This window comes from Crocodylus siamensis, chromosome 5, assembly GCF_052110815.1.
Source record: "Crocodylus siamensis isolate JL-2025a chromosome 5, ASM5211081v1, whole genome shotgun sequence".
NCBI lineage: Eukaryota > Metazoa > Chordata > Crocodylia > Crocodylidae > Crocodylus > Crocodylus siamensis.
In genome coordinates, this window is record NC_143399.1 from 23,213,272 (window position 1) to 23,233,968 (window position 20,697).

General features: G+C 42.4%; 1 protein-coding gene across 1 annotated transcript in view; it reads left to right on the forward strand.

The window, feature by feature from the left end:
- The window catches only part of AK5 (adenylate kinase 5), a 155,855-nt gene that overhangs the window by 21,650 nt on the left and 113,508 nt on the right, over positions 1 to 20,697 (forward strand). Inside the window, exon 6 of the mRNA XM_090050357.1 lies at positions 4,411 to 4,602. Within this exon, the coding sequence (XP_089906483.1) occupies positions 4,411 to 4,602 (192 nt within the window). The remainder of the gene's footprint in view (positions 1 to 4,410; positions 4,603 to 20,697) is intronic.

Here is a 20,697-nt window from a genome sequence, read left to right on the forward strand (position 1 = left end):
CAACTATTTTATATGATGAGGACTGAAGACAAGACTATATATCTGGACTGAGCTTCTAGCCATTTGGCAGTCCTCCCATCTGAAGCACTCCTGCCATTGGTCAGTTAGTGTTTCTTATAAAACTGTAGGAGGCTGCTTACAGAAGATAGTCCCAGACAAAGACCTTGTCTTTATGTAATGTTATCCTCCCTCTTTTTTTCCTGTGGGGCTACTAGTTTCATGGAACACCTTTTTTAACACTGCCTGAGGTGTTAGAAAGGCAAGATACTTCAGTCTTTGCACTTGCGAAGGGCTGATGTTGGACTCATGCAAGGGAATGCAGAGGTCACAGCCATGGGGCAGGTCTTAGAACAAATGCAGGCCTTGGCAGGCCTAGAATATGTTAGGATACTTATGAGCGAGCATGGAAAGAAGAGGGAAATGACAGCTTTGAGGCATCTTTATTGTTCCTCTTCACTGCTGCTACATCAGATAGGAAACATGATGCATAGGTTTAATAAAACTGTAGGCACCTATCTCAGATCATTCTTGTCCCTGTCCTTTATGGTCCCAGATATTTGTAATGGGATTTAAATCAGGCCTTAAATGATTTGTGCATGGCTGCACAGAAGTTCAAGTTAGTAGCAGAGCTAATCTTAGCATGCTGAGGGTTTTGGCTACCTGTCATATGTTCACCCTCTTGGCAGCACTACCACTGCACCGTGTATTATCTTGACATTGTGTTCTGTGATTTGAAATATATTGTATTTTTCCTGTAGTGATGAGAGAGGCCCAAATTTAAAAGTGGGTTTGTTAACTGCTATGACTAAGTACAGACATTCAGGAGGTTAAATTGGATTCAAAATAGCCATCCAATTTAAGCCTATCTTGTCCTGGTGCCAACCTTACACTTACAGGCCTGGTCTCAGTGATAGGAAATCAGTCTAAACTGTAACTGAACAGAAGTTCCATGCACACAAACTGGTCTAAAAATTGCAGAATTCAGTTTAAGATCAACCTAGATCTCTGCAGTATCAGACTCATTCGATTTAGGTCAAACCACTGCATAGAACTTCTGTCCACTTCCCCTGCACAGCTCTGGGGCTGGGAAAACCCAGCCAGTGGCCCCAGCCCCGGGTCTGCTCTTATCACTCCCTCCTTTCCCTTAACTGGTCTATTTTTTGCCACCCCCAACCAGTACTCTAAACCCCCATCCCACAAGCCGCTCCAGCTATAGCTGCTTTTATCAGCATTCACCACTGCCATAGCCAAGCCAATGTGGGGAGGGGTAGGAGAGAGGAGGGTGTAATATCATTGGGGAGACCTCACCCCACCCCACCTCTGGGTCATGCCTACTTCCCCCACCCCTCATGGGTCGCACCTGCCCCCTCCCCCAAGGGTTGCACCTGCCCCACCACCCCATCTATGGGTCACACCTGTCCCCCCTATGCCTCATGAGTCACACCTGACTCCCCAACCCACAGGTTGTTCTTGCCCCACCCATGACACCTGCAGGCTTCACCTGCCCTCTCTACCCCACCCATGGGTCACGCCTGCCCCCCCACCTGGCCTGTGAGTTGTGCCTGCCTCCCTACCCCACTCATGAATTGCGTTCCCCCAGCATCACATGGTAGACCCCCAACCCTCCAGCTTGCCCATCTCCCACCCTGACTTACCTGATATCAGGAAGTCATCTTGACTCAATTTAGCCTTCCCCATGCCCCCATATGTCTGAACTTAGCCCCTGTGTGCATTAAAACTCCACAATGTGAAGGTTCTTCATTATATGCTTACTAAATAATAATCTTAAACTACCTGACCTAGTTTCACTCGTGTTTGTTGCACGTAAGTCTAACATAAAAAGTGACTTTTCTTTTCTATAACAGGAGTAATTATATTCTTTCAGACCGTGTATGGCAGCTGAATTCAGCTGTCCCTGTTAATTTGCCTCATGATTACAGGTCAAGTGAAAGGGACATAATAACGTGGTTAACTATACAATTTTTAAAAGCCTGGAGAAAGATGATATTTTATTATATGTTTTTGGGGTTAAAGTACCTGTCTTTGGGCAGGAGGAAGAGAATATGCAGTTTCCTCTCTGTGACATCCATGTAGAAAAGTTTCACGTTATAACCGAAACGGATTTATAGCCCAAAGAATTCCCTGTTTAAAATTACAAAAATTAATATTGCTAATAGCTATCAATGCACAAGAGAGAACTTTGTATCAAAGAATAATTTTAACTGAACTCTGTGCAATTAGATCCTTTTTACCAATAACGATGCCTCAATCTCCCTTGCCAGTTTTTTTCACAATCTAAAGGTCTTTTATATTACTAAAATGTTCCTATTTTGCCTAAATTTTCCATTATATGTGATTTCAGCTTTGACATTGACTTATAACTTAATGACCAAAGGCTGATGATAACTAAAGACTACATTTTAAAATGATGCCTCTATTTTGATTTTTTTCGGTGCTGGTCATATATATTTTTTTGAATTCTCTTTCACCCAACTGAAAAAACTGACCAGAGGTAACTGATATTGGGCATGTTTCAAAATGTGATTCTTGACCTCTCTGCTTCATACACCTATAAAACAGTAACAAGATTTCCCTACTTAAAGCTTATGTGGGGGTGTTTGTCAGTGTAATTCAAAGTTGTTTTAAAGCAGTGTGAAATCTGGTGGTAGAAGGTGCTATCATATATAGTCTATTAATATTACAGTTGGTTGCTTAAGACTGTCACTAATAAACTTATTACTTCCAGTCTGCAAATTATTCTTACCTTACAAAGCCAATGTATACATAAGTAATTTACCTTGCAGGTATCTTGATGGTTTTTACATTAACCATTATGCTATAATATTTTTACATGCATAATGTAGGGAAAAATTATTAGGGACTTTTTGATATTGTAGAGGGACATCAGAAATAAATCTAGATATATGTAGAATGGAAACACCACCTTTTGATCTGTAGTTAGGTAAATATGCGCTGTACAACATTTGATTTATCTACAAACATTTAAGATGAGACTCAACACACTTGGGAAAGCAATGATAAGCTAAAGAGAAAAAAGATTTTAGGTGACATTGAAAGAGAAGTAACTTGCTTAATTTACTGTAAATATGGGAAAATTCAAGATAAGTGGAACAGAATGATTGAGAAAGGCTTGAATTTAGGCCAGGTTCCAATAAAACATGAGAAAGTAGAGCTTAGCTAGCAGGCTTGGGTAGCATGATGAGCTTTGTTACTCCTATTCCAGACAGTGATAAGGGGTCTGAAAAATGGGCACTGCAGAGTAGTGACTCAACATGAACATCTAATAAGATTTTCAGAAATACTTGTTGCCATCTCTGTACAGTAAATTTAATATATATGCCTAGCATTGAGAAAAAAATCTCTAAATGATTAATAACAGGAGTAATCAAAAGTCCATGAAGAGCTTTGAAAACCATAAGAATGATTTGGTGTGAAACATGGATACAATTTGAGAAAAAGTATTTAACATGGTCTCACCTTGAAACTGCTGCTAAATTTTTTGGATATGCAGTTCTCTATTCTTTGAACTTTAGTGCACAGAGATTTAAGGAATGCCTTATTGAAGTAGTTTGGTCAAGGTTGGGAAATGTGTAGGCAATGCTGTAGAGGTGGAAATGTGTACAGACAAGAGAAGGATGGGCAGAAAAGAAATTTCTGCATCAGGAATAACAGATGGCTTATATCATCATCATTTTACTGATAAGGAACCTGAAACATAGAAATAAAGGGGGAAATCTATACTGTCTGTGGTACAAGAAACTAAGTATCCTTTCTTCTAGTCCTGTGCTATTGGTCATGTCTACACAGTAATTGTACCTTTGACTGGTGGCTTCAAGCATGTTACACTGATCTAGGTAGACTGCTTCCTGACTGGAAGCGTGTCTACAAGGCATGGTGGTGTGATAATTAAGATGGGAGTGGGTTAATTGGCCATGTCACTTAACAATGTTAATTAGGCTGTCACACAAAAAGGTAGCTACATTACTTTAAGGTTTAGGAGGTAGCCTCCCCAAAGCATCACAAAGTGCTTGAGGCTGCCACTGCCTGGCATGGCAGGCTTATCATTTAGACATGGCTTTGGTGAACTCCAGGGTGGCTGTGGGGAATTTAAATGTCACTGTAATATGTAAATTACTAAATATATTAAAACTGTATGAGATGTTTCCTGCCAAATATGAGACATTAATGCACACTGTTCTTTTTAAGATCTAAATTTCAGTTAGCGTACTACCAACTTTTAGTCATATATGTCTAGATTAGCTTCTAGGATCAACTGAGAAGTGATATTTGCAAGTGCAAATATATGCGAGACTAATGTGAAAAGGGTATTATTGTTTAAGGTTATGCTAGATAGTTAATTAAATCATAGTCTTTTTGAATAACCCACAGATTTGCACCCCAGATCTGGTGGTGTTTTTGGCCTGTTCCAACCAGCGGCTGAAAGAAAGGTTATTGAAACGTGCTGAACAGCAGGGGAGACCTGATGATAACCTCAAAGCCACCCAGAGGCGATTAACGAATTTCAAACAGAACGCTGTCCCATTGGTCAAATATTTCCAGGAAAAAGGGCTAATCATCACAGTAAGTCTTTTGATATCAGTTTGTCTGCCTGATTAACCAGTGTATGTAGCTGCATTCAGGTTCTAAACCTTGTACTTTCCATTCTCTTTGCTTTAACGTAGTCTGTGAGTCACATTCTGCCCTTATTATTGAAGCTGAGGAACTACATTGCAAGAACTGAGTGCAAACTTTGACTTTGAAGTCATGTAATGGAGATGTACAGAACACAGTGTACTTTGTATTTTTTATGCACAAGTTCATATAACACAACTATTTACATGCTTTGTACCCTAAAAAAATCATAAGGAAATCTAAAGGTTTTTTTGTTTTTTGTTTGCTTTTTTAAAGAAAAATGCAAATCAAAAGAAAAAGCATATCAAAACAGTGCCTGCAAGAACTGAAACAATTGTCTCAGCTGTTCAGCTCTATGAGTGTGATGTCAATGTTAGTCAGATGTGACATTTCCAAATTTTGGGGGTGGGTATATGAAGAATGAAAGTTAAGATTGTCAGTTCCATCTGGTTAACATGCTTATACAATTGGCACTCTTAACTGGAATAGACTGTAAAATAATATAAACTCCAAAATTCTATAGCAGTTATAGAAGATAGTTGTTTTTTTTTAAGGGCATTAACCCATATGGAGTGAAAATTTATTTGAGTTCAAATGACAGAGTGACAATTTTAGCTCCACTTGAATCCTTTGCTCAGGAATGGATTTTATTCAAGCATTAAAAAACAGAGACTTTTGAAGCTTGGATTGCTGTGTCAAGGATGCACTGTTATGCATGGCATGTGGACAGATACCTTGGGATACTTGTCATGAAAATATCAGAGATGTGTGAGAGATACATGAGACACAAGGCCAGATCCTCATCTGGTGTAAACCAGCTTAGCTTCTTTGAAGTCAATAGAGTGACACTAACAAACACCAATAGAAAGTCCAGCTATTAGTTAGAAAACTGTTCAACCATGTCTCATTCTGTTTGAAGTGTACTACATGAATGTATGGGGCTATGTAAATTATATTTCTTTAAAGAAATGCAGCTTTGGATGGCAGAAAAACATGGTGTAAATTGATCCCTTTAGCCAAACATTATGGATACTGGTTTCTGTGATTTGCAGAAAAAGGAATATCATCTTTGTGCTCAAAACAAACATTAAAACTGCATATAAAAGTAAGTGAAGCCAGAAGACTTAATTAATACAAGCATGGTTAGCAAGTATAGTAAAAGTATTTCAGTGATTACTTTCTGCTTGTTACCTGTATGATCATATTCAAGATAGATTATGACAGATTTAATAGGGGATCATTCATTTAATATTGTTTTCTGTTTTAAATGTCTGTAGTTCTAAATAAAAGTGGAGATCCTGATTGTGACAACAGATAAGCATTAAAATAAATGCCTCTAATTACTGTAAAGGAAACTTTTCTAAGGTACAGAATGATCAGAAAGGCTGAGATCTAGGAAATACAAACGTAGAAGATAAGCTAACTGTGGAACAAATATAAAATACCTATGTATGCAATCTAGTTGTAAAATACACAGCTAAGAATTCACATTACATTTGAAGAAGTGCTATACAAAATATTGAGGACCATATCTTACTAGCTTTTTATGTTGAGTTTGATAGCTTTCGAAGTCCAGTTAATAATAGTAATTTTTTGCTGTAGACCAACAATTCTCAAAGGGTGTACCTCACCAGTGATGGAAGTGTGCCACAAGATTCCCCTGTGTAAGGAGGTAAATGCTCTCCTTTCCCATCTGGCACCCTGTGCCTGCTCAAGCTATTCCAGTGCCACCTGAGGCTGTTGTTCTAGGGATTGCCACCATGGCTGCTACCTTCCCCCATCCATTCCCATGCCTAGGCAGTGCCCTGTGCTGCACCCCCACCCCCTTCACACAACACGCAGCAGTGTGTTGTGCTGCAAGCAGTCAGGTGGGTGGATGCATAGACAGAGCTCTGCTTTGCAGCCCGGCTTGCTCCCTCCACTCGAACCATACTCTTGAGTCTTGCAGGATGAGATGGGGGGGTGTGGTTGCTAACACATGTCACCCTGCAGGAGCAGTCTCAGACATAGGGGTTGCCTTTGCCCCCTGAGATAGAAACCAGGGATCAGGAAGGGGTAGATAGTGGAAAGAGTAGGGCAGAGCAGGATGAGTTCCTGCCCCTGCTGCCTTTAAGTGGTACCAGCTAAATCAGTGATTCTCAACATTTTAGCCTGAAGGTCTCCCTCTATATATTTTCTTAATTTAGATCAATCTCAGAGGTTTTCAACTGTGGTGTCATGAAGTTCAGAAACATTATAGAGTTTTTTTTTAACAGTACATCTTAGCACTGGCAGGAGAATGGAATGTTATATTTTTGGGGTTAGGGACAGAAGTTACACATAAACCAGTTTAAGTGATCAGAAACTGGTTTAAACCTGTAACAGAACAGAAGTTCAGTGCACATAAGCCAGTTTCAAAATGCCTGAAACTGGTTTAAGATAAACGTGATTGAATGTAGTACCAGAATTAACTGGTTTAGGTCAAACCAGTTTATGGAACTTCTGTCTCAGACCCCTTCCTTCCCAGACCCCTTCCAGTTAAAATCACAGTCCCCCCTGTGGCAAGCCAGTAGGGGGTGCTCCTGCACTGAGCTGCCTGCCTCATTGCACCTGGCCAAAAACGAAGCTTCGAGTGCCTTCCCCTGGGCACCTTGCATCTGGCTGACCCCCTTCTTAGAACACACCCACAAGCCTGGGGTACTGTTCCCACTCAGGTCTTTGTCTGGGCCCTGTGCCACCCAGAATACACAGGCCCTGTAGACCTTGGGATTTTGGGGTGCTTCTTGCCTGAAGCATTTACCAGCAGCCTCCCATGTGAGAGAAAAGTAAAATAGCCGAGCCCACTGTGACAGGTGGCATGCCCAGGGTCGGGTCTCAAGCTGGCCTACACACCTATGGGGCAGTCTGTCCAGTCTCACCTGCCATGACTCTGCTATTACAGCGAACTGGTGGTAAATGCGGGAGGCTACCCATTACATGCTAGGGGGCGCTATCCAAGGCTCTGTAACTCCCCTACACCATGGCCCATGCCTTGCACATGGCATCCAAGATGTAATCATATCTTGGCCCCTAACTCCAGCCTCTCCTATTGGGCTCCATCCCCCCCATTCATACTGGGCTCCTTGCCCCACACACACAGTTGGGGCTCCTAGCCTCTGGGATCCTTGCCTCTTACTAGGCTCCACGCCCCTTGCTAGGCTCCACGCCCTTTCCCATACCCTGGGCTCCGCACCCCTTATTCATTCTGGGCACCTTGCCCCACTCTGGACCCTATTGGTCCTGCTGACCTTCTTGCCAACCCCATTGGTCCTGCCAATCCCATTGGTCCTGCCAACCTCCTGGCCACCCACTAGGATGTGGGGGCTGAGGTTATGAGGTGCCCCTCCTCACCTTTCACCAGGGAGGTAACTGGCATTTCGTGGGGACTCCCTTGCCACAGGGAGCCCCACCAGGCCACCCTTCCCCAGCAGGGTGCGTTTCAAGTCATGCCCAGGACCAGTGAGGCATCCTCCATCCCCATAGCCTACCCTTACCCTCCAGTGCGTTCCAGGAGAAGCTCAGCCTAATGTTGCCTCCTTGGCTGCTCCACACAGACTGCTGCATCTCTGGCCTATGTTTGAAAATGGCCATCCTCATCAGGCACCTGGTGACTGCCTGCTCTTGCCCTTAAAGTGGCAGGCATCTTAGAGGGTCCCTTCCCTCTTAAGCACATAAAGTGAGACATGCTAAAACAGATAGATTTATTGATCAAATGGTGGGGGTGGGGAAAGAATACCAATATCAAAATATAGAAAGAAAACCAACCTCGAGCAAATCTGAGTGGCTTGTCAGCCTTTTGATGCACAACTAAAGTACATTAAACTTAGTTCCAGGTTTTTGGTAAGTTACTCACTTCCACATCCAGAGAATGAGAAAGAGCTGCAGAGGTCCTTGCTTCCATTTGTGTGTGTTTTAAAAATGTCCATCTTCTTCCTGCAGGGACCCTCTTAAATAGCATGCCTGACCTCGCCACCTGGACCCAGTCAGGGACAGGTGTCATTTGATGCCAGCCAATCAATTTGAAAAACATCACAGTTATCTAATGGAGTGACATGGGCTTAAGCCCCTGCCCCTATGTCAGAAATCAAGACACTCCCTCTTACCTGAGCTAGGTCACATAGGCAGTAACCCAGGGCAACCAGGGCAACAGACATGTGCAAAGACAAAGAAAATGAAAGGAGAAAAAAACCTAAGTCAGGAGGCTGGGATGGAGTTCTTTCACACCCTCAGCATCTTGGCATGCTTCGCTACCCTGGGCTGGGCTGTCTGCTCAAGCAGAGCAGGGTTGGGGCCACCCCTTTGCTCCCTAGTCTAAGCAGTGAGGACTGGCTAACAAGGGGATGGGGGTGGGAAACCCAGGAGATGCAGCAAGGTCTGCCTGGTGGGACCAGAGCAGCCCCTGCCAGACTTTTCCCTACTGAAGTGGAGGTGGCAGGGACATGGGCCAGCAGGCTCAGGGAAGGAAGGGGGATTAAATTTCCCTGTCTCTCTTCTTGGGCACAGGCATGGGGACCCCAGTCAGGGTCTGCTTGGCTTTTCACCATGCTGGCCACTCGCACAGCAGGGGGTGTGGCCAGGGCCAACCCAGGCAGCAGCCTCAGGTGAAGGGGGTCAGGGAGGTCCCGTCTCCCTTCTCAGGCATGAGTACAGGGACCCCAGCTCCCTGGCATGGGGTCCCTATGCCCGTGTCTGAGAGGGGAGACAGGGGATTTTAATCCCCCTTCCTCCTCCTGAGCCTGCTGGTCCATGCCCCAACCCTCTCTACTTCAGTGGGGAAAAGTCTGGCAGGGACTGCTTTGCCCCAACCAGGCAGACCAGGATACACCACCTGGGTTTCCCACCCTTTGTCAGCCAGCCCTCACTGCTCGGGCTAGGGAGCAGAGGGGTGGCCCCAACTCTGCTCTGCTTGAGCAGAGAGCACAGCCCAGGGCTACAAAGTATGCTGGGATCCTAGGGGACTGTAATTTAACTTGAACCAAGAAGAGGTCTGGGACAGAAGTTCCATAAACTGGGTTGACCTAAATCAGTAAGTCTGATACTACATCAACCAGGTTTATCTTAAACCAGTTTCAGCCATTTTGGTTTATGTGCACTGAACTTCAGTTCTGTTATAGGTTTAAACTAGTTTCTTATCACTTAAACTGTTTTATGTGTAACTTCTGTCCCTAGCCTTTGGGTGTAGGAGCAGATTGTGTTGTCAATTTTAATCTAGAAAAAATGTGCTTCAGGTATCAAAAGTTTGGGAAGCACTGCTGTAGACACCGCAGTCAGACATATAACTTTTCCAGTTATTTCTCTTTTGATATTTCTCTTTGACTATTGATATCAGTTGCAAAACTCTTATTGACCTATAACTGCCACTGCTATGAGTGCTCTCACTGTAGTCAATGGGACCAGTTACAGTGGTTGAGTTGCATACTATGAAGTCTGAATTATGAACTGTACCTGCTAGTATGTGTTTGTTGGGAAGAAAGAAAGAAATCTGTACCAAAAAGTATAATGCTTCTTTTGGAAAGGTCTGTAAGGCTAGGGACAGACATGTAAAAAACCTGAGCCTGCATTGATTCAATCTTTGCAGGTCAGTCTAACCTGCAATGCTTGGACTGATTTGGGGGTGGATTAGACATTCCCTTTTAATTCCAGAAATGCAGACATATACCTGCAGTGACTCAGGCTAGAAGCTGGTTTGTATGCACTGAATGTCTGTTCTGTTATAGGTTTAAATCAGTTTCTGGTCACTTGAACTGGTTTATGTGTAATGTCTGTCCCTAGCCTAAATCATACCAGTATTTTTCCTACCATAACAAATATGACTGAGTCTGTTCTGTTTTATGTGCTGATCAGATTCAACAATGCCAAAATGTCCTTATGATGCAAAGTACAAATAGTAAGAGATATTACCTCAAATAATGTCTTTCCAATTCTTATTTCAGTTCAATCTGCAGAGAGGCCAGGGAGATTATAGTATAGTTGTCCCTAAAGATTTTTCAGTTCTTTTGGAGGCTTTTTGTTAGCTGAATTTGGAATGATAGGAGGACTAGATTTCTTGGAAATTGTTTCACGTTACAGAGGAAGGATGTATTTCATGATAGTTTTGTAGACCTTTCAGGACTGATTCTACTGAAACCTATTTAACTTTTCAAAGATGACTTGTGTTTTGTAGATAAAGACTCAGTGGGATGTCTTGTTAGAATTTCTTCTCTGTAAGGGACTCTTCTAACAGAGGGTTTTTTTCCCTCCCTACTGGATTTTGGTATTCTACCTAAAAATATTTCAACTCCACTTCTTGATCTTTCTGAAAATAATTATTGCCTTCAAATATTTCCTTGTGTTTCAAAAAGAGTGGGCTTTTTGATGCACAGGGAAATAATGATGTAGAATGTGGCAGTTCTCTTATCCTTCATTACAGAACCTCCCCAAAGAACAAGAAACACATACGCAAAGGAATGATTCAGGAAGATGCTAAAGATATCTCTAAGAGACCGAGTCTGTAAGATAAGGCTTTACTTCTAAAAAATAAAATCAGGTCTTTACCCCATTCTCATGCAAACCATCTGTTTTTACACCAGTTTAATTCCACAAAATCATTGGAATTATTCCTGATTTATAATAATAGAAAGGAAAGGAGAATTAGACCCTCAGACTAGGACTTTAATGATGCATAGGCCATGTTCTGAGCAGTTCTTTTCAACTTTACTGCATGTAATAATAGAATAAAACTCTGAGACTTGAAACATTTTGGTAAGTAGGGGTGTGTGAAATGGGCTGTATTCAATCTGATTCAGATTCAGTGTGAATCGGGGGACAGTGATTCTATTCATTGATTTGGATTGCTGTCCTGATTCCATTTGGCTGAATCCAAAACTGAAGATTTGATGCTGATTTGGAGAATCGGTGATTCAGCCATAGACACAGCTTTAAATGTTTTTTCTACATACCTCGAGGTACCAGACACATCTCGTGAATGCTGAGATGGTGGGGCAGATGGAGTGTCCCACAGGAGCATGGGGGGAAGGCCCCCCGCATGCTCAGCGATGGACCCGGAATTGGACCAGTAGTAGTTTTGGTCCACTTCTGGTCCACAGCCAATCACGTGGGGGGGACCCCCGCACCCTGCTGGCTTGGCAGTCAGCCATGGGGGGACCGTGGGTCCCCTCCAAACCCAGGAGGCACCAGCCACAAAGCTGTGGGGTGGCAGGGAGGGTCCCCTGCACGCTCTGCAGCGGACCCGGAAGTAGACTGAAAGTGCTTCTGGTCCACTTTGGGGTTCACTTCTGAGCGCACTGTGCTCCCGTGGGATGCCTCATCCGCCTCAGCATTTCAGTGTTCATGAGTCGCCTGGTACCTTGAGATATGTAGAAAAAGCATTATCGAATCTCTCCTAATTTATCTAAATCTATTCAGAGTGTTCTGATTTGATTCAGAGAGATTAAAGGGTTTCCTGATTTGATTGATTTGGAGAGTCAGCTGCTGAATCAAGCCAAATCTCTGCTGAATTGAATTAGCAACCAAAGCTTCGCACCACCCTATTGGTAAGCTTTATCTCTAAAGAATATAGAAACATCATCCCTTTATATAGGCAACAAAGGATGTCCATAGCAATTTTAAGTGGGATTACAAACAGAAAACACATTTTGCCAGTGTCCAAGACAGTCAGTTTTCTGGGGGATGAAGGTAAGTGAAAGTAGAGAAGGAAAAAGTACAAGTACCAATGTGCAAAAAACCTGAGCACTCTATATTACAAAGCAAGGTGGCATACCCTGTCCAGGTATATCTCTAAAGCCTGAAGAGCCTGAGGCAGAAGAAACACAGGATTACTCCAAACTGAAATTAATGTAGAAAAATCATATCCAAATAGAGCAGGTCATAAATTCTGACAGGATATTTTTCTAATCAGAAAATGCTAATTTTATGAAATTGAAACATTCATCAGGAACATGCTGATGTTATCAAATCTTCTGACAGAAATTGGGAAGGTTTCCTTGACAGCTTGTCTGCCTCCCCAAGCAGCCTGCCTGTTGGACTGTCTCAGGGCCAGAAGCCTGCCAACCCTGCAAGTTCTGGCTCAAGTCAGACTCAGAGCTTTCTAGCAGATAGCCTGGCAGCCTTGCAAGAGCTTGGAATCCCAGCTCACGTTTGGGATCTTAAGGTTTCTAGATTCCCCAGTCTAGGGCATGGACCCTGAGGGAAGAAGTCTCCAGGCATCTCAAGGAAACTACATCAAATTTATTTTTAAAGAAGCATAGTTAGATTTTAATTTCTTATCTTTAAACAAAATGTCAGATTTGCATTCTATGAGGAATTTCAAATTTTAAATTCAATATGGAACAATTTTTGTTTTAATTTTAAGATTCCCCGTGGAATGGGAATTTTGAGTTCTAATTATTCTTATATCCAAGAGGAAGGCAAGTTAGTATGTTAAGCTCTACTAATAGTTTATCTTAAGTGTGAGGTAACTATCTTTTCCATTTTTTTATTTCATTTTGAAATGGAACATACCATCTTAAAACATGATTTCTTTTAAAATGCATGTGTTAAAAGAATACCATACACACACAAGGACATTATAGCGAAAGGTAAAAATTTGCTTTGTTCTCAGAAATTCTCATTAAAAAAAAATCATATTGACCCATTAATTTGTTGTGCAACCGAGTGAATCATAATAGGTTTATTCCAGCCCCTGGGATCTTTGTCACTTCTTCTTTTCTAAGTGCTTGGAGAAATAGAGCTGCATAAGCTTTTTCTGATTCTTTCGTTATTTTTTCCAATATCCTGACATCTATCGACATTTCTGTGGAGTCTTGACAGTCCTCTGACATCCTAATTCCCCTATAATCTCCTAGGATTCTGATTTCACTTAACATTGCATCTTCTTTCCAATGAGAAATCTATACCTGTTTGTGCCAACTTTCATCCAACTCTTTTATTCAAATGCTGATGAAAATAATTGATTTTTTTTATGTAGCACTCACCTTTTGCTGTAATTTGAGGACCCTGTTATCTTCTTTCTCTGATGAACTTGAGCTTTCTTTTGTACTCTGAAAAATCATACTACTATTTTTAGCCTTTCATGAAACCTTTAATTTTTTGTATTTTTTAACTTTTAATTTATTTCTGATAAATTGAATCTACCACTTTCCACTCCGAGGACAAGAAATATATTCAAGGTTACCTTTCTTAATATGAACAGTTTACATGTAACATGTTTCTTCCTTTATTTGATGTGTATTATTCCTTTTACTTCCACTTAGTCTTTGTTCATGCACATTGGTTAATTTAATACTATTATGCTGAAGTCAAGGGATACAAATTTATTCCCCAGTCCTACAAAGACCCTTTCACTTTTGTTATGTCCCATTATATTTATTGAGCCTCTCTCTGCCTGTCACAGCCCTTTTAATTTCAGTAGTATTGTGCGTCTGTGTGTATGCAGTGATTCACTTGTATGAATCTCATTGCCAGCTTGGGACCTTATACTGAATTAAACATAAATACTGCACTGAGGGTGCATCTACATAATACTTTACTACACATTAGATTAATCTAATGCACAGTAAAGCATCACCATCTACACCTGCAGAGCAATTACTTCAAAAGCACAAAAGTACTTGCACAACAATTACAGCAAAGTAGATTAGTTTAATATGCCATTTTCTAGTACCTGTATTAGGTACTAGAAATCATCACATTAATGTGCTGAAGCATGCATGTAGACACTGACTGTGGTCATCCTAGGCAGCAAGGGCCACACAGGCTGGGGAGAGATGTCCTGGCTCCCAGACAGCAGCCTCCCAGCCCTGTGAAGATCAGGACTGTCCTAATCTCCATATGGCTGGGAGAGATGTCCCGGCTGCTTGGCAGCTGTCCCTCACCCTGCCAGTCCTTGCCCTTGAAGCTCCCCATGGCTGCTGCAGGGAAAGAGAGCAGGGCAGGAGCAGCCCTAGGCTGAACTCCTGTTGCAAACAAATCTGCTACCAATGGACACATGTTCAGATGTGTGCGAGGGTGAAATTTAACGTGCCTGAATTTTCTGTGTAGAAAATTCAGGTGCATTAATTCCATGTGCACCTGAAGGCAGTTAAAGAAGCCACCTTTCAAGTGAAATTAGATTCATAATTGCATAGACCAAGAAGTCAACTGGGATTAAATAAAGGATTTCTTCAGTCCCTAGAAAGTACAGTTATGATAATGATTTTACAGACATAAATCCCTAGACCAATTGGTAACATTATTTCTACTAAAATACAAAATAAAGGATAAGTAGGACCTAAATAATGTTTGGGACTTTTAGCCCCTTTCCTGGGAGTAAATTTAACCTAAATGATCAACCTGACTGAATAACTGATACGTATAATAAAAAAATATTCAGTTTTAACAGAGAAATATCACCTTTTACAAAAACAGGATCCATCAGTTGCAGAAACAAGCTAAATATTTGGTCTGTTCTTGGCCCAGTTTATTCTTAGCCATGTTCACCCCAGTAATTAACTGAGATACTGATGTTTCATACTACCTAGGCACATTAACAGGCTAAATAAACCAAGGATCCTGTTGATTAATGTAATAAGTAGAAAAATCTCAAGGTAAAAAAATCTATGCAGCTGAACTATACTAAGCAGTTCTTGAAGTTCTGTTAAAATACTTAACTGGCTCATACTCTGTATCTACTAAAATAATTGTTGGGTTATGCTTTGTTAAGTGTTTAATGACCGTGGCTACAGTAATTCTGATACAAAAATCCAGCCATTGCAAACAGCATGGTACTATTTAACATATTAATACTTCTGGTATATATCATTGTCTGTCTTTTTTTAAATGTATGATCACTGAGTGAAATCAGTATGACAACAATGGAGAACAAATCAGGATAAAAAAACTACCTGTGTATATTCAAAAGTTTGCTTTGAGATATGCTTTTAAAGGTTACGATATGTCACAGATCAACACCACCTTCAAGAGGTGCCCCTGCCTTGTGACTCCCCAGAAGGAAGCCCAATTTGGTCTCCCTCTGCTGAGAGACCCCCTGAAGGCAGCCATGACATGGCTTCACAAGTGGCAAGTGTCTGGCTCCTCTGTCCCTTGTTTCTCTGGGATCCATAGCACCCATCTCAAAAAGCTCCTTATTGTTGGTCAGCTCCAGGGAAAGGGAATGCTTTCTTCTTCAAAGGTTGTGGGGGTGAGTGTCCACATCCCAAACAACACAGCAGACTACTCAACTCTAGACAAAGTCTTTATTGTGCCTCTGTAGTTCCCTCTCTCCTTCAAACTCCACCCTGCCCTCCCTCCTCAGACTACTCTTTCCTCTCTACTCTTTTCTCCCCAGCTTTTTGTCTTTCCTGGAATTATCCTTTTTCTACCCAGCTCTCTCTCTCCCCGTTTTTCCTCAGGCACAGCCAGCCACCCTGGCAATAGAACAGTTATAAAATGATAGTGTTAACTATAGAGCTAACACTTGTCCAGCAAAATTAAACACAATGCCATGGGGAACCAATCAGGGAGAAGTTTCTGCAGCCTGTTGCCAGTTCCACACTGCCATCTCCCCCCACCTAGATATCCTACGTGTAAAAATCTTTACAGCAACTAGTTATATCATGCTCCCACTGAGCCCCTCAAAGTGTTCCCCAACAGAATCACAGGCCCACTCACTGCACTTAGCCTCTTTCATCACAGGATGTAATGAGAGAGAAAGCAAGAGAAATTTAAAAAACAAGGGGGCAGGGGGCAGGGAAAAGAAACGGTGCTACACAGATTAACAATAACATATCCAGGAACAGCTTGATGCAGAAAGCAACACGCTTGGTATCCATGCAATAAAATAAGCAGAGTGTCAGCACTAGAGCAGACCTCTTCTACAACGCCTGGCAATTGAGCCCAGATCGTTTTATTGTCTGAAGAGAACACATTATTAAGATAACTCTTCTCTGCATCAAAAAAGACCAGTAGCACTAATGAGAAATTTCAGGTGGAGAGAGAAACTCCTACTGTGTTAGGTTCTTTTCCTTGCCACGTGAACTAGTCAGTATCTTCACTGTCTGTCATACGTGAAATGATGGAATACCTATTCCTAAAAGAGTTTCAGTGTAGTGCTCAAGGAAATCACATGCACTGATCTTTGAATAAAATACTGTTGTGCAAAGTTACTTTAACTAGAAAAATATTTTAATCATAAATGTCCTGCTGGACATAATTCTTCCCATCACAGGGAAGCCACAGGTATGTGAAAAATCACAGAAAGTACAAGCATGAAGGACAATAATGCATTTGTGGTATTGACCAAAACTGGATTCTCTGAGGTCTAAATCATGAACTTAAAGGCAAAGTATTTCCCCCAAAAAGGAACAGCATCTCATTTATAATCAAAATGGCCCAACCCCATTCTCCTCAGTTTGAGAAGCAGTGCCATATTCCTGTGGGACTTTTGAGCCACCTGCACATTAATAAGCATAGATTTTTCACCCATGGCCACTGAAAAATAGCCTTTCTTTGGATGCTGATTCTGAAAAAGCATCAAAAGACTTCACAAGCAGTAATTCTCACAAATGTCCTAGCTTGTATATAGATATTTTGGATGGAGAAATATTTCCTTTAGGTATTGTAAGATACTGATATTTTCTTTTTATCACTATTTGTATTGAATTTTTAAATGCAAAACAAAAATTAGGACTATCGTGGCACGTCTACATGAGATGCTACATCGCTGTACCAACACACTACAGCGATGTAGGATAAGTGGGCACAAACCATGGTGCTGCAGCTATGCTGCCATAGTGACACATTCCCTTGCTATAGTGCATCACTATGGTAATGTAGTGGCTAAAAATAACTGTACACTGCCAGCATGGTGCAGTAACAACAGCACGCTAGGGGCACATGTAGTTGCACCCTATATGTGTGTGTGTGTGTGTGTGTGTGTGTGTGTGTGTCTGTGTCTGTGTGTATATATATAAATATCAACTATAACGTCAGCCTAAACTATGTATACGTCTGTCACAAAGAATAAGTAATAAAGGGAAAAACAAAAAAGGAGGAAAGAGGGAGGGACAGAAGAAAGGAGAAGTGTGAAAGTAATAATTTAGTTATCAAAATATTCTAAGAACACTTTCCAAATTGCACCAAACTTTTCAAAGCAGTTAACCCTGCTAAACTTGACTCTCTCCATAGATGCTAGCTGTGCCATCATATCAGATTTTGACAGAATTTACACATAAACCTGTATGAGTGATCAGAAACTGGTTCAAATCTGTAACACAAGAGAAGTTCAGTGCACATAAACCACTTTCAAAATGGCTGAAACCAGTTTAAGATAAACCTGAATTGATATAGTATCAGACTTACTAGTTGAAGTGAAATCAATTTACTGAACTTCTGTCCCAGATCCCCTCCACCTACAAGTTAACTCATAGTTTCAAAGCATCCCAGGATGCTTTGCACCTCCCCAGCAAACCACCCCTTGCAGTGTGGGCAGGCTAGCCTTGACTCCTGCTGTCCGCTCCAGTCAAGTAGGGAGACATGCTTTAGCACCACCCCTGGCAGCTTCTAGCCTGAGCCACTGCAGGCTTGTGGCTGTATTTCTAGGATCAAAAGTGAATGTCTGTTCACTTGTTTATCAGTTCAATCTATGCAGCTGAGACTAACCTGCAAAGACTGAAATGATTCAGCTTTGGGCTTTTTGACTGTCTGTACTTAACCTTGAAGATGTCCTACTTTTACAATACAGTAATATAATCCTGTGTGTCACTAATAAGACGCACTTCAAGAGTGTGATCTGGGAAGTATTCAGTTTGAATTCCTTAGATATATATCCAAGAACACACATATTTGTCAAAGGTGGTATCAGTACTTTGTCCAAAACCAAAATTAACTCTAGTTACAATTTCTTTCCAAACAGTATTGATAATAGGGCATGACTAAAAAACATTTGAACAAATGTTGCCTACAGTGAATCACATCTCCAGCATGTATCTACTGGCAGTATAGTTAGTGTTTTAAGTTTAGAGGGAGCCCAGTGCAGAGAAAAATGTTCTTTTGTTATATAAGATAAAGTCTAAGATCAATTGTTGATGTTTGAATATTGTGAACTGCTAATTTCCACTGGGATTCTGTCATCTGGATACCTAGGAAAGTGGATCCAGCAAACTACAGGCCCATCAGTCTAACCTCTATCCTGCGGAAGATCTTGGAAAAGATTATCAAAGAGGCCATCCTTAACAGACTAGCTGAGGGCAATATCCTGAGGGATACCCAGAACGAGTTTGTTGTGGGTAGGTCTTGCTTGACCAATCTCATTTCCTTTTATGACCAGGTGACCTGGCCAAGGGGGAAAAGATTGATGTCATATATCTCAACTTTAAAAAAGACTTCCATCTGGTATTCCATGATCACTTCTTGGCAAAACTGGCTAAATGCAGCCTCGACCTCACCATGATCCTCTAGCTGGGGAACTGGCTCCGCAGTAGGACCCAGAGGGTGGTGGTTGATGGAAGTCAATTGTCGCGGTGCACTGTGACCAGTGGGGTCCCTCAAGGCTCTGTCCTAGGGCCTATACTGTTTAACATCTTCATCAATGATGTAGACATTGGTGTCAGAAGCAGACTGGCCAAGTTCGCCGATGACACCAAACTCTGGGGTAAAGCATCCACACCTGAGGACAGGAGAGTGATCCAGGCAGATCATGATAGGCTCATGAAATGGGCGGACAAGAACCTTATGGTGTTGAACACCGAAAAATTCAAGGTTCTCCACCTTGGGAGGAAAAACTTGCAGCACGCTTATAGGCTTGGCAGTGCTACGCTGGTTAGCACTACAAATGAAAAGAACTTGGGGGTCATAGTTTCATAGTTTCTAGGGTCAGAAGGGACCTGAGCGGATCATCAAGTCCGACCCCCTGCCATGGCAGGAAAGAGTACTGGGGTCAAATGACCCCAGCAAGGTGTACATCTAGCCTCCTCTTAAAGACCCCCAGAGTAGGAGCCAGCACCACTTCTCTTGGAAGTTGGTTCCAGATCCTAGCCGCCCTGACAGTGAAGTAGTGCCTCCTGATATCTAGCCTAAATCTACCCTCTGCCAGCTTGTGACCATTATTTCTAGCCACACCTGGTAGTGCTCGGGGAAACAGGGACTTCCCCAGTGCCTGCTGGTCCACTAGTTTGCAACAGGCCACTAGATCCTCCCTCAGCCTTCTCTTGTGGAGGCTGAACAGGTTCAGGTCCCGTAGCATCTCCTCATACGGCCTGCCCTGCTGCCCCCTGATCATGCAAGTGGCCCTCCTCTGGACCCTCTCCATGTTGTCCACATCCCTCTTGAAGTGAGGTGCCCAGAACTGGACACAGTACTCCAGTTGCAGCCTGACCAGTGCTGCGTAGAGGGGGAGTATCACCTCCTTGGACCTGCTTGAGATGCATCTGTGGATGCATGAAAAGGTGTGGTTGGCCTTCCTGACTGCATCCCCAGACTGCCGGCCCATGTTCATTTTGGCATCGATGATGACTCCAAGATCCTTTTCTGCCTCTGTACTGATGAGAAGGGAGTTCCCCAGCCTGTAGGTATGATGCTGGTTCTTCCTCCCCAGGTGCATCACCTTGCACTTGTCGGTGTCGAATCCCATCCTATTCTCATCCGCCCATCCCTGTAATCTGTCTAGGTCTGATTGTAGCCTATTCCTCCCTTCTAGCATACCCACATCCCCCCATCTTAATGTCATCAGTAAATTTGGACAGGGTGCTTTTTACCCCCTTGTCCAAATCACTGATGAAAATGTTGAACAGTGCGGGCCCAAGGACCAAGCCCTGCAGAACCCCACTGCCCACATCCCTCCAGGTCGAGAATGACCCATCCACTACCACTCTCTGGGTGCGGCCCTCCAGCCAGTTGGCGACCCATTTGACTGTGTGGGTGTCGACACCACAGTCCCCCAGTTTCTTAAGGAGAACAGAGTGAGAGACAGTGTCGAAGGCCTTCCGAAAGTCCAGAAAGACTATGTCCACTGGTACCCCTGCATCTAAGGATTTGGTGATCTGGTCATAGAAG